At 37.5% G+C, this 13,540-nt stretch overlaps 1 protein-coding gene across 1 annotated transcript in view; it reads left to right on the forward strand.

The window, feature by feature from the left end:
* ITPR2 (inositol 1,4,5-trisphosphate receptor type 2) overlaps positions 1–13,540 on the forward strand; it is a 404,038-nt gene that overhangs the window by 193,245 nt on the left and 197,253 nt on the right. Inside the window, exons 33-34 of the mRNA XM_087814750.1 lie at positions 11,391–11,519; positions 12,689–12,809. Of these exons, the coding sequence (XP_087670876.1) occupies positions 11,391–11,519; positions 12,689–12,809 (250 nt within the window). The remainder of the gene's footprint in view (positions 1–11,390; positions 11,520–12,688; positions 12,810–13,540) is intronic.

Genomic DNA, 13,540 nt, shown 5'->3' on the forward strand with positions numbered 1-13,540 from the left:
GATAGATTGCATTTAATTTTAGTTAATATAGCTTATCCCTTTTTTTCCAAATGCTAAATCATCATGTTTAGGGCCTGTTATTTGAGATTTTATTTTTTTTAACCTTCTCTGTATTTTTCTTTAAAGTTAAGGGACATAATGTTGAAATAAGGGTTTCACTAACAGAAGATAGTGTTGTAGGTAACTCCTTGGAACTATTATGATGGCCTGTCCCAGTCCTCTGGTTCCCTACATTCCCTAGTGCTGGTAGATGTAAATAGGCCTCACTTAGATGTAGTTGGAGGAGAGGGGTTAGTGAGGTCCATATTTTCACTGTCTTATAAGAGTGAATGCTGTTACCCGTTAGTTCACGGCTTCCCTACAATCCTTTCGGGAAGGAGGGAAGACAAAGGGATAAAATAAAACATCAACTGCAAATCCACATATCCAAGAGCAATCTTTGATAATACAGTAAATCATGTATTATTCCAGTCCAGGAACTCTTTTAGTAGTGTGAGTGAGATCTGCTGTGCTCAAGCGTGCGGGAAGGCAGGCAGCTCCTGCTCCACTTCATTTCTCTGGCACTCAGAGGTGCTCATTGCCTTTCCCAGGTAAGCCTGCACCTGTGGAGAATCATCCTGTTCTGCACAGGATTTACGTAGTGCTCGTCACCCCCTCCTCCCGCCCCAGCAGTGACCTTATGAACGTCTTTGTACCTGATTGGCCACAAGTACCTCCAGAGACCTTGAAGTGCAGGATGGTTTACATGCCCGTGACCGAGCTTTAAAACTGCACGTGCAGGGAGATAGTAAAGAGATTATAGACTGATTTGCAGAATTGCACAGTGCTACAGACTAAAGATAAGCTTGAAAAAGACCAAGGTCACATTCTAGGCAGCATGAGCTGCAATGCTAAAAGGATTTTTATGTTTTAAACCAAAGAAAGCTGATGATAGCTGCCACTGATTATGCCGCCTTTGAAACATTTGTTCAGTTGATGTGTTCAGAAGGCTAAGATGTATGTATTCTTTCCCTAAAAAACGTATGCATGTAGGAAGGAGTTTTGTTTTCACTATTTTAAGTAGACAATGTTATTTATTGTTTAAAGACTCTAGGGGAACTTCAGGGCCTCTAGTCTATTCACTCATTATTCTAACCACAACAACTTAGCTGTACTGCAAAAAGCATTTTTTTTCTTTCCTTCTTGTTTTCCCCTTATTTATATTTTAAAGCAGCAGCTATCTTATCTCCCTACCAAGAATGACAAAGAATCAGCCTTCCTATTTCACGGAAGGGACAGGAAACCTGACTTTTCCAAACCTAAGATTTGTCTTTCTCCCCTTGAAGAAAGATTAAGGAGCTAGTATACACTTTCAAATTCAAGTATAAAAAATGTTAGTAAATAAGTTAAATGTGTCCTTCTAGGCAAATTTTCAGTTCAGTAGAGCAGTAGTTCCCAAACTCAAGTAGTTCTTAAGCATCAGAATTATCTGGAGGGCTTGTTAGAACACAATTGTTGAGCCCTACCCTCAGAGTTTCTGATTCAGTAGTTGTGCGACTTTGCATTTTTAGCAAGTTCCCAGGTGATGCTGAGGCTGCTGGTCCAGAGACTACACTTCGCAAACTACTGCAGGAGAGCGCGGTGGTTGAGAGTAGGCTTTTTAGAGGCATTAGCCAGACCAGAGTTCAAGGCCAGATTCTTCTGCCTCTTACTACCTTAGTAACTTTGGGCAAGGAACTTACTCTTCTGAGTTTCCTTATTTGTAAAATGAATACAATAAGAACACATTCCTCATAGGGTTACGGAGATGATTCAATGAGACACTGCATAGCACATGCTTGGCACTTGGTAGGGGAGCTGATAACATCATCCATTTATCCATATCATGGTGACATCACTGGTGTTATTATAAGGTTAGATGCAGCCTTTAAAGCAATTTCTAAAAGCTTCCCCAAGACCTATACCAAATAATAACGCTGAGGGTAACCAAAAGGGAGGCCATTCCACATCGACAAGAGCAAGACCCATGCGCACGAAGCTGGAAAAGCGCAATAGTGACAGCATAGAGATGGACTAGTTATAGCAGAGGTATGAAATCTTGGAAGAACTGATTTACCCTAGTGAGGAGTGGTAAAGGTGATCTTGAGGAAAGGTATTTGGTAAATTGGACATAAAGACTCATAGCATCTTAGGGTTGGAAGAGACTGGTAGTAATATAGTTCACAGTTTTTAGCACACGCCTGTATATTTCCATCAACAATGATCTCACTAATTTTTAAGACAACTGGTTTCATTATTGCACAGTTTTAACTGTTAAAAGCTCTTATTTTGAGCCCAAAATTTTATGTAGTAGAATTTTTACCTATTTCTTCCTTCTGCAGCAGCATGGAATGATTCAGTTCAGTGAAGCACAGGTTTCACTATAAACAACCTATTCTCCTTACTAGGGATTGCCTTTAAAATGATAAAATTGTAAACCTTAAAGGAACTTAAGATCATTTAGATTGACCTTAGATGCTGCCTGAGTTGTGGAGAGATTATTTGCTACCAAAGGGTGACTTGCCTCGGTGGTACCAGAGCTGGGAAGTCTGCTATAGCTTAATCCAGTACTTTCCCCGTAACAGCTTCTCAGATATGACAGCTCTCATGTCTCATCATTTTCTCCATGTCTTTCAGGGGTTCCTTTTCTCATACAGTTTCTGGGCTTGTTATTGTTTTCAGTATACTTTTGGGCGCTCTCTAATTTGTCACCTTTTTTTTTTTTTTAAACATATTTTTATTGATTTCAGAGTTAGGAAGGGAGAGGGTGAGAGAGAGAGAAACATTGATGATGAGAGAGAGTCATTGATCGGTCGCCTCCTGCATGTCCCCTACTGGGGAACGAGCCAGCAACCGGGGCAAGTGCCCAGACTGGGAATCGAACCTTGATCTCCTGGATCCTAGGTCAATGCTCGACCACCGAGCCATGCCAACCAGGCTGTCAGCTTTTTAAAAAAATAGCATGGCATTTATGGCATTTGGTATGGCTCCCAGTGTTATACACAAGGGTTGTCAGCATGAGGCAGATGATTATTTTTTTAGAAATTTGAAGAACAATCTTACTTAACAGGCAAATAAAATACTCGTAGGTAATAACACTCATATCACCTTCTACCTTTCTTCTCTTGTTTCTAACCTGGAATCAGCACTACCAGGTTTTTTGTTTGCTCTTGGGTAATACTTTCTTTAAGTCACCTTAACTAGTATCTTTAATTTTCCTCTTTTCTTTTATCTTGTTAAGACCCATATAAGTAAATCTTCTTGAAAGTCTTTTTAACAAACTGGTGCTAGAGCATTTCACGTACTTACTGCATTCTGATTTCCTGTTAGGGACTGCCTCCATGACCCATAAATACACCACATTTAGGCAGGCAGCAAAGCTGTTAGACCCATGAAAAGTTGTTCCACTGTCTTCTGAGCATTTCACGATAGCCCGCTTTGATCTATGTTCCAATGCAGGTAAAATTGGTGTTTATAGGGCAGAAATGCTTTTCTTGTCTTTATAACTGATTGTTGTGGGGTCAGGGGATTGGAGTCATTATTACAAAGTACACAGAGGGAGGTGGGCTGTGGTCAGTGTTAGCCTCAGACTGTATTTTTTCTTTTGAAGATGTTCCCAATTTTGCTATCAATTTCAGGACTCTATAATGGCCAGCAGTACTCTAAGTGATGTATGGACAGAATGAAATTAGACCAAGAAATAACTTAGAGGCACACCTAACACAGTGTCATGTCATTGTCCCATCAATCACTGCTTAACAAGATACATCAGAGTATTTTATTTTCAAATCAATCACTTGTTCCCTTTACTTAGCCTACCAAATTATAGGAAGTAGGAGTGAAGACAAAATTTATATGTACTTTGAAACACACTTCCCAAGTTCTTTAATTTGATAGGATTGAATAGGTTTTCTTTGACTAATGGTTTGACTGTATAATTTTCTTGACTTTCTTAAGTGTAACAGGCCATTGAAGTCTCATGTTAAAGGGTTCTGTAAAGCTTATTCTTTGTGTAGCACCTTTTCCTCAGGTGTAATTCTATTTTTCTCTTCAACATTTAACACTCATGAATTATAATGATGGTGCCACATGCAATGAACACTTGTTTGACTGTTCTTGATTGATGATTGGTAGGTCCCTATCCTGCATCCTACTTTCTGCTCTTCAAGTCATTGGCAGCAATAATCACAGTTGATCAGTTCCTTGTTGAAACATGTTTTTAGTTGGCCCCCAGGATATTATTCCTGCTCTGTTTGCCTCCCACCTCACTGGCCACTCCTCAATTTGTTGTTTCCTCTGAAACTTTCCAGCTTTAATCATTGGAATATGCCAGGCTCAAACCTTAGACATGCTCCCTTCTGTGTCTACAGTCTGTTCCTTGCTGACCTCATTTACTCTTTTAACTGTGATACCAGGTTGATTGAAGCATGGACCCTTTCCCTGACGTCCGGTCTCACATAGCCAACTGCCTACATGACATCATCACTTGGCTATCTACCCGCAGACTCTTCATTAACCTCCATGTTTCTCTAAAAATTATTTTCTTCTCTTGTCTTTTGCATCTCAGTAAATGGCAACTCCATTGTTTAGTCTAAGCATTCAGGCAAAAAATCTTAGTGTCACCTGTAAATTTATTATCTTACACTCTAAATCCAATCTTTTAGCAAATTCTGCAAACTCTAACCTTGAGATATCCAAAATATGGCTACCTCTGGATGCTGCGTCACTACCATTCATTCTTTCAAGGTTCCATTAACTCTCATCTGGATAATTGCAATAGCCTTATAACCTGTTTCCATGCTTCCACTCTTGCCCCTCCCTGCATCTACTCTCGATATAGCAACCGTAATGATTAAAGTTAATAATTATAATAATAATTTGGTTCACATCTTTCTTTTGCTCACATTCTGCCTAAAGTGAAACTCACATATGATTTGGCCTCTCCTCTGTCCACCTGACCCTCCCTCATGTCCTCTAGTTCTCTTGCTAGCTAGCTCTCTGTTCCATCTAGTGGCCTCATTGCTGCTCCTCAGATATGCCAAACACCCCCCTAGCTCATCATATTTGTGTCTGCTTGGTGTGCACTCATCCTCCAGGTATCCTTATGACTTCTTTCCCCTCTTCTTTCAGGTTCCTGCTTTACAGTCTTCAGAGAGACCTTCATTGACCACCCTATGTAAAGCAGCAACTTTTCTCTCTGCCCTTCCTTCACTTGTTTCATCCCACTGCTCTTCCTTGACATTTTTGTATGTATTTGTATTTGTTTCTACTGAGACAAATACAGGCAGAGATCTTTTTTATCTGTTTGATTCACTGCTATGTACCTAACACAGAGCAGTGACTCACACATACCAGATACTCAGTAAGTTTTATGGGACAAATAAATGTCAACTGTAGTTAAAAATATTTCAAAAGCGAATCTGAAAACAAAGTGTGACCTTAGCATAGAGTTAAGTAGATGTATTAATAAAATGAAATAAATTGCTTGAAACAGATTTTTACATCTCTAAGATATTAATACATAATAAAGAAATTAGCCCGGCCGGCATGGCTCAGCAGTTGAGCATCGACCTGTGATCCAGGAGATTGAGGTTCGATTCCCTGTCGGGGCACCTGCCTGCTTGCAGCTTGATCCCCAGTAGGGGACGTGCAGGAGGCAGCCGATCAATAACTCTCATCATTGATGTTTCCCTCTCTCTCTCTCTCTCTCTCTCTTTCCTTCTCACTTTCTCTCTCTGAAATCAATAAAGACATATTAAAAAAAAAATTATCAGCCATTAGTAGGGAAGCAATTGATTATTTCCAGGGATGAGCAAATTTTTTCCATAAAGAGCAAGACTTAATATTTCAGCTTTTAGGCCACTATCACAACTGTTACAGCAATCACTAAAAGGAAAGCAGCCATAGATAAAATGTAAATGAATGGATATGACTAGATTTGACCTATGGGCTACAGTTTGCTTTACCCTGGATTATTAAATTAAAATACAAATTCCATTAGGATAGTGATTTTTATGTATTTTGTTCACCGATGGATCACAGGTAAATATGGGGTGGAGCAAAAGTAGGCTTACAGTTGTTTGTATGGAAGATAATACAATAGTTAATAAATGATGATATAAGAATAAACTCTGTTTCACCTACTCACAACTGTAAATCTACTTTTGCCACACCCTGTAGAACATTCTTGGCTTGGAATAGGCATTCAACAAAATTGTTGGTTAGAACTAAATCAGAATGACATTTGAGGACACTGGCTGTTTGGCGTGAAACAAACTCAGTTCCTAACCCAACATCATATAATGAGATAAATTGCAGTGGATTTTAGAGAAATGATAAAAATGGATGGAATATAGGTAAATATTTATCTGTCTTTGGATGAGAAAGTTCATTTTAAACATAAAAGCAATGGGTGAAATTAGCTAAGAAAGATAATAGATGTTTCACTATTTGAAAATTTAAAATTTAAGTACATAAAACATACATAGAAATAAAAACTATCAAAATAGGAAAAGTTACTATATATTTAAAAAGTTACTATATATTAAAAAAGGTAATATAATAAGTTAAAGAACATATCTATACATAGATAAGAAAAACAATATATGAAAAAAACTAACAATGTATAATAATAAAATGGGCAAAAACCAGGCATTACTGATTAAGAGAGGAGGAAATAAAGGTAATCACCTGGAAAAATAGTCAACTGTTAAAATTTTTTAAAAGAATGTAAAGGAAAATAAGATCTAATTTCCAGCTATCAGAGTTGTTAAGAGTAAAATGATAAAAGTAAAAAGATAATATTAAATGTTGTTTCACATACCTTGCTGGTAAGAGTGTAGATTTATGGTGTCTTTTTGAAAAGCATTTTGGTGGTACATTAAAAAACACACACCTTTATACCTTTTTAATGTGTCAAGTAATTTACCTTCCAACAAGCTGTCCTCAGGGAATAATTAGAAATAATATCAAGAATTTTGGCCAGAGAAGTACAGCATACTTTTATGATAATATACAAATAGAAAATAGTTTAAACATTTAATGGTAGAGAAATGTTTCAATCAATTATGATATATCTATAAGATTGATCTTATAATGTCACTTAGAGTATTTTTGAGGATTTTTTAATAATGTGAGAATTGCTAATAATCATCACATGATAAACATAAAAAGGAGAAAATGAAACTGATTATCTAGAATGCTTTTAATTACAGAAAATAAATGTGATAGAGCAGTAAGATTAGAAGAAAAGACGCCCTGACATTAATCACATTTTTTTTCTGGATTTTAAGATTATGGATAATTTTTGTTCTACATCTTGTGTTTTTCTATATTTTTTCAGGGTTCCTACAATTAATATATTGGTATCAATAAAAATATTCTTTTAAAAAAGTGAATTTAGAATTCTAAGAATGCCAATTGAGTGTATGAACCGATGAGTCACATAAAAAGATATAAAAGCAAATGTTTGGAAAAGTTTTGGCCTCATAAATAAAGGAATGCAAATTAAAATAAACATGCCATGTCACCTGAGACATTTAAAGGAACATTCCTTACTGTCTATGGGGAATAACAAAAGTGATCCTTAGGCTTTGTATTCCTTGGTCTGTGTGATCAGAAGTATGTTACTGACGCTAGCCCTGCCCTATCCTGTAGAGTAGCAACATGCCACATTTAAATTTAAAATTTTATTAGGTAAAATTGAACAAAATAAAAATTCCACTTCCTCAGTAGCACCAGCCACATTTCAAGCGCTCAGGAAGCACATGTCTAGTGGCTTCTGTCTTGGACTTCACAGATATAGAAGATTTCCATCATTGCAGAAAGTGCTATTGGAGCGTGCACTCTAGCATATGATAACTTATTTAACCCTACCTGTCATCTTTGGAAGAGTAGCAGTTACTTTTAGAGCAGAAGAGACAAGGGACATCCTATATGCAAGGGGAGAAATGTCAGACATCATTATGTCTTGAAATTTCACTTAATTATTTTTTCGGTAAGTGATTTTAAATACCTCCTGTGTGCTGAGGTGCTCATGTGCAGCGGTGAGCAAGTCAGACTAGTTCCAGGTAGAGACACATTCTTACTTGCTGTTCTTCCAGAAACTTCCTTGGCGGTTTCCCCACTTCCTTTGATTGTTTGTTAAAATGTGGCCTTATACAGAGACCTCCCCCAAGCAGCTGAAATTGAACAGTAATCTTTGAACATTCCCTCTCGTCCGGCAGCATCCCCTGTACTGCTCACCCTTTGTTTTTCTCTGGAGTCTATTATTTGCCCTATTTTTACCACTTATTTGTATATTTATTAATTTGTTTATTGTATGTCTCTCTTGATTAGAGCAAGGGCTCTAATAGAGAAGATACTTTATTTTGTCTGGTTCACTGTTCTAACTCCTAATCCAATATTTAGTTTTAATTTAATAATTTATGTCCCTAATTGAAAGTCCATGAAATTTGACAAATATATAGTGACATTCATCTGGGAGTAGAAGGGGACAAATACTTAAAAATGTGAATTTATTTTTTTCTTGGCAAAGACGGTGATGGCGGATTTATTTTTCAAGTTGTAAAACAAATTACAAATTGGGGAATCATTTCATTCTTACAGTGTTGGATTAAAATATTTAAAAATAATGATACATGGCTTATATTAGAGATATGGGGAGAGATTTAAACAGTGACTAGTAACACAGTATAAGACAAACCTCCAGTAACCTAAGAGTGAGGCAAGAAATCACTATTCAGTAAATGTTTGGAGGACAGCTGGATATCAATATGAGAAAAAAATTAATCAGAACCTAGAAATCCGGTCACCTACAGCAGCAAATTCCCAATAGCTTAAAGAGTTAAATGGGAGTTAAGATAGGGGTGAAAGAAGACTTCAATAAAAAGCTGGAACAAAAATATATAGAATAATCTTTTTTTTGTGAGTTTTTTTCTTCTTTATATTAAATAAATGGAAATGACCTAAGTGAAAAATAGTACCTGAATGCTAAGAATTATTTTACCCAATGAAATGAATTTTCTAAATAGTCAGAATGTACAAATATATGTGAAATGGCAACTGAAAAGAGCTTATTATGAAAAATATGTTTAAACGGCTACATAATGTACTAGTCTTCATCCAGGTTTTATTTAAAGTGGTTAGAGGGTTTGAATTCTCTGTATACAACAAAATATAGGCATGCAGTAGTTACATGAAAGGTGCCCAGCCTTGTAAGCAGTGCCAGAAACACAGGATAAACCTGGCTGGTGTGGCTCGGCGTGGCTCGCGTGGCTCAGCGGCTGCGCATCGACCTACGATCTAGGACATCCAGGTTCGGTTCCCGGTCAGGGCACATGCCCGGGTTGCGGGCTCGATCCCCAGTGGGGCGTGCAGGAGGCAGCTGGTCAGTGACTCTCTCATCACTGATGTTTCTCTCTCTCCCTCTCCCTTCCTCTCTCTGAAATCAATACAGATATATTTTTTAAAAAACATAATAATTTACAAATTATGTGTCTTACTTTATTACCCCAAACTTTTCCAGCTTATCAACAGAATATCCATATCTGCCCAGTAATAATTAAATTCATTTATCTGACATTTTGGCTACTTTAAGAAAAAAAAAATTTTTAAACCTAGACTTTTCATTATCCAGAATTTTGAGGCAAGCCTTGATCTAGAAATAAATTACTTTTATTAATCCACTGACTAAAGCAAATCCTGTTGGCTCTTTAGCAGTTGTGCATTTGCAGGTAATGCAACGTGATACTGTAATAGCTCCAGAAAGCCCCGCACAGTTGTGTGAACTGTCACTGGATGACGAAGGAGGTTACTGGGGCTGGTTATGGCAGAATTGGTCTGCTACCTATTTCACTTTAACATATTTTTATCTTATAGGTCAGAAAATTTCACCATAAAAGCCAGTGCTAGAAAGATACTAAATGCAATAAATCCTATTTCATATCCATCATGGGAAAATCAATTTTATATTAGTTCTGGAGTCACATTAAATTTTAGTCCATGGTTAGACGTTCCACAGATAGAGCCTAACCCAAAGTTAGCCTAAAACAAAATAATAGCCCTTTCTTATTCTTTAACTTTTAAAATTAATTGATTCATCCATTTCACAACGTTTATTGAACATCTTGCATATGCCGCGCACACACTACGTTGTGTGCTGGAAGGGTAATGAAAAGATTATGTAATTTGACATAATTTACTTCCTTTAATTGCACCGCTCCCTGTGATAACTCTGTGAGATTACTTCTAATACAGCCTTGTCAGGTCGATGTCATTTAATAGATGAGGGAAAGGGACTCGTCCTGATGGGAAGTAACTTAGAAGCCAAGCAAACCCTCTGCTCTCTCTTCTACCTCCGTTCAGCAAATACCGTTACTTTCCAAAGGAACTTCGAGACACGCGATTCGGGGAAGGGACCGTTTCCCTTTTGTGAATTTATTTGTGTAAAAGGTTTTAAAGCAATATCACATTAAATCACATTTGCTTACTCTGATTAATCACCTTGTTGAAACATCTGGGACATATGGCCACCATAACACTGACCCAGCATCGTTTTGTGAATACCGAGCCTTTCTTACTCTGCCCAGTGTCTTCCACACTGTAGGCTCCCTCCCCCTGCACACTGTCTTCTTCTTTTAGGCTTCTTTTTATCTTCTTGTCTTTTCATCACCCATCTTTGCTTTTCATTTGTTTTTAATCATGTATCTTAGCTTTTGCAATTGGTCTCCCCTGACATACTTGGAAATTTACGGTTTGTGTAGCAGAATTACCAATTCCCGCCTCATTTGATCGCATCTCAAGGCCGGAGTCTGTCCTGTGGCCTTTCCTCGGCGCCGGGGTTCTCCCTTCCTGCTTTGCCTGCTCTGAGGAGCAAGCCCTCGAACGCACAGGTCCGCGCTTCCTAGATACATCTGGGGGTGAAGAGCCAGCATCATGGAAGGATTTGACCTCCTTTTAGCTGTCTGTTTCCTTTCCAGGTTCTTGCTGGTGCACCCTCTGTGTGGGTGTAAACCACCGTGCATCACCTTGACCGCTTTCTTGTACTTGCGGCTCTTTCCTCTTTGACTCCCTCCCGTCGGGTGGAAGGGGGTTTCTCAGCACGGCCTGGCTCTTTCCTCTTTGACTCCCTCCCGTCGGGTGGAAGGGGTTTCTCAGCACGGCCTAGCCTGGGGTGGAGGGAGAATCGTGTCCAGCAGCACGGGAGGCACAGGCAGGAAGAAGGGGCTGGGGCGAGGGTGTCTGGGAATGACTTCTGGTCCAAGGACGAGGCCATGACCAAACTTAAAGGAGAGTTTTTAGAAGGTCCCAGTATTGAGTTCTAATCCAAAGATGTGATGCAATGTGTTGAGTTGTTGGGTTGTTACCCCCAGGTTTGCAACACAACCACAGACAGGAAACACGCAGACACGTTCATGGAGAAGTGTGTGACCGAGTCCATCATGAACATCGTGAGCGGCTTCTTCAACTCTCCCTTCTCAGATAACAGTACCAGCCTCCAGGTAACGGAAGCAAGCAAATGCAGAGCATCCCTGCACACAGCATTTAGTCACCTTATTTGAGCAGGGAAAACTTCATTCTGACGAGGGAGTCATTTCCTTCATTTCTGAAGATCACTCTGCTCTCATGTAAATTACTGTTATTTTCCTTTCTAAGTTTACCAAATTTGATTTTAAAGAAAGAGGCCCCATCTTCAAGTTAAATTATTCTTGCTCTCCTTCTGAGCATAATGGGAACTTGCATATTGTATATTGACTGTTTGCCAAGTGTTGAAGTAAATTACACAGTTCTTTAAATGGATAGGCGTTTTTACTCAATAATTCCACTTTAGTAATTTATCCTGAAAGAATTAGCAGAGTTTTATATAGCAAGATTTTCATTCAAGTATTTATAAACTTCAGAATTGACATTCACCACAAATGGGAATAGCTAAATAAATTACAGTGTATCTGTAATATAGCTTATTAAAAGGCATGTTTTAAAAGAAATACTGATTATTGGGGAAATCATCACGAAGTAGTAAGTGAAACAGGCCACAGAATTGCATTATAGTGTCATCCAAGTTTTTACGTGGGTCTATACATGGAAAAACTCAGTAAAGTATCTTCAAAATTTTGATATTGATGATCGCTACATAGTAGGATTATTGATGATTTTCATTTCTGTGGTTTCCAAATATTTTACAATGATTTGTGCATTGCTTTTATAAAAATATCATTTCAATTATACTTTCTTTAGGAAAAATTTTACAACTGTTTGATAGAATCATTAAAAAATTGTTGTCCCCTCTACTTACCCATCATATGAAACCAAAACATACAATCAAACAGATAAATCCAGGACACCTTCTCTCTATTTATACTGGTAAATAAACCAGAGATTATAAAAATATACTTAAATTCATCTCACTCACTTCAGGAAATACCATTTTTTTCTGATTAAGACTATAGTTAAAATGCAAATAATTGTTTTTCTATATTTTCTGTCAAATGCCTGTTATGAAGTAGGTACGTAACAAATATTTTTTCAGTGACTATGCATTAAATAGCTCAGAAACTCAAAAGATGGTATTTTGTTTCATTTTGATGAGCCTTTTTGATAATGCATAGATACTGTATCAGTTGTGTTAATAGTTTAGTGGCCCATTTGCCTGCCTTCTTTCTGTTTTCAGACACATCAGCCAGTTTTTATTCAGCTGCTGCAATCTGCCTTTAGAATTTACAACTGCACCTGGCCAAACCCAGCCCAGAAAGCCTCGGTGGAGTCCTGTATCAGAACTTTGGCTGAAGTGGGTAAGTCAGAGTGTCAGATTTTATTTAATTTACATTTTGTTAAAGAAATCATGCTTTTGGCTAATAGAAAATATAAGCAGCTTTTTAGTTTACAGCTTAGTAAGAGTGCAGGTATAGTTTTTGTGAAGCTGAGCAGCAATGATCAGCAAATGATTCTGAATGTTGTGTAAATTTTGGGAGGAGAATATAATTATTATGTTTCTTCTAAAAATATATCCTAAAATTTATTTATTTTATTGTTTAATTGCTCTACTTCTAAATTGAAATTTAATATTGAATATGGCTCAGTGAGATTTTATAGGAATGAGTTTCCTTTAATTATCTTGAATTTCATTCTGGAATTGTCTAGTAAGTAGCCTGTCTTATTAATATCTTCATATGGTAGTAGGACTTATTGAGGGTTTTTTAGTTTTCTAATTTTGTTTGAAATCCACCAGTATTTGTTGAGGTCTATTATATGTAGAAGGCCTTAGAAATTACAAATGGCAAGGATTAGTAAATTCTAGGAAGAATTTCTCATAGATTCCTCTCTCTCTTTTTTTCTTTTGTTCAAGTTAACTAGGGCCACCCTATAGATGGTAGAGGGTAGGAGAGAAAAGAAATACAGACTTGATTGGGTTTAAAAATCAGAGGAGCTTGATAATTTTCTCATCTGAGGCTGGTTCTGCAGGCAGCTTAGAGTGTGTGTCATTACTGCTGACATTTATTGAGCACTCACCATGGGCAATGCT

Source organism: Miniopterus natalensis, chromosome 2 (genome assembly GCF_054644295.1).
Source record: "Miniopterus natalensis isolate mMinNat1 chromosome 2, mMinNat1.hap1, whole genome shotgun sequence".
NCBI lineage: Eukaryota > Metazoa > Chordata > Mammalia > Chiroptera > Miniopteridae > Miniopterus > Miniopterus natalensis.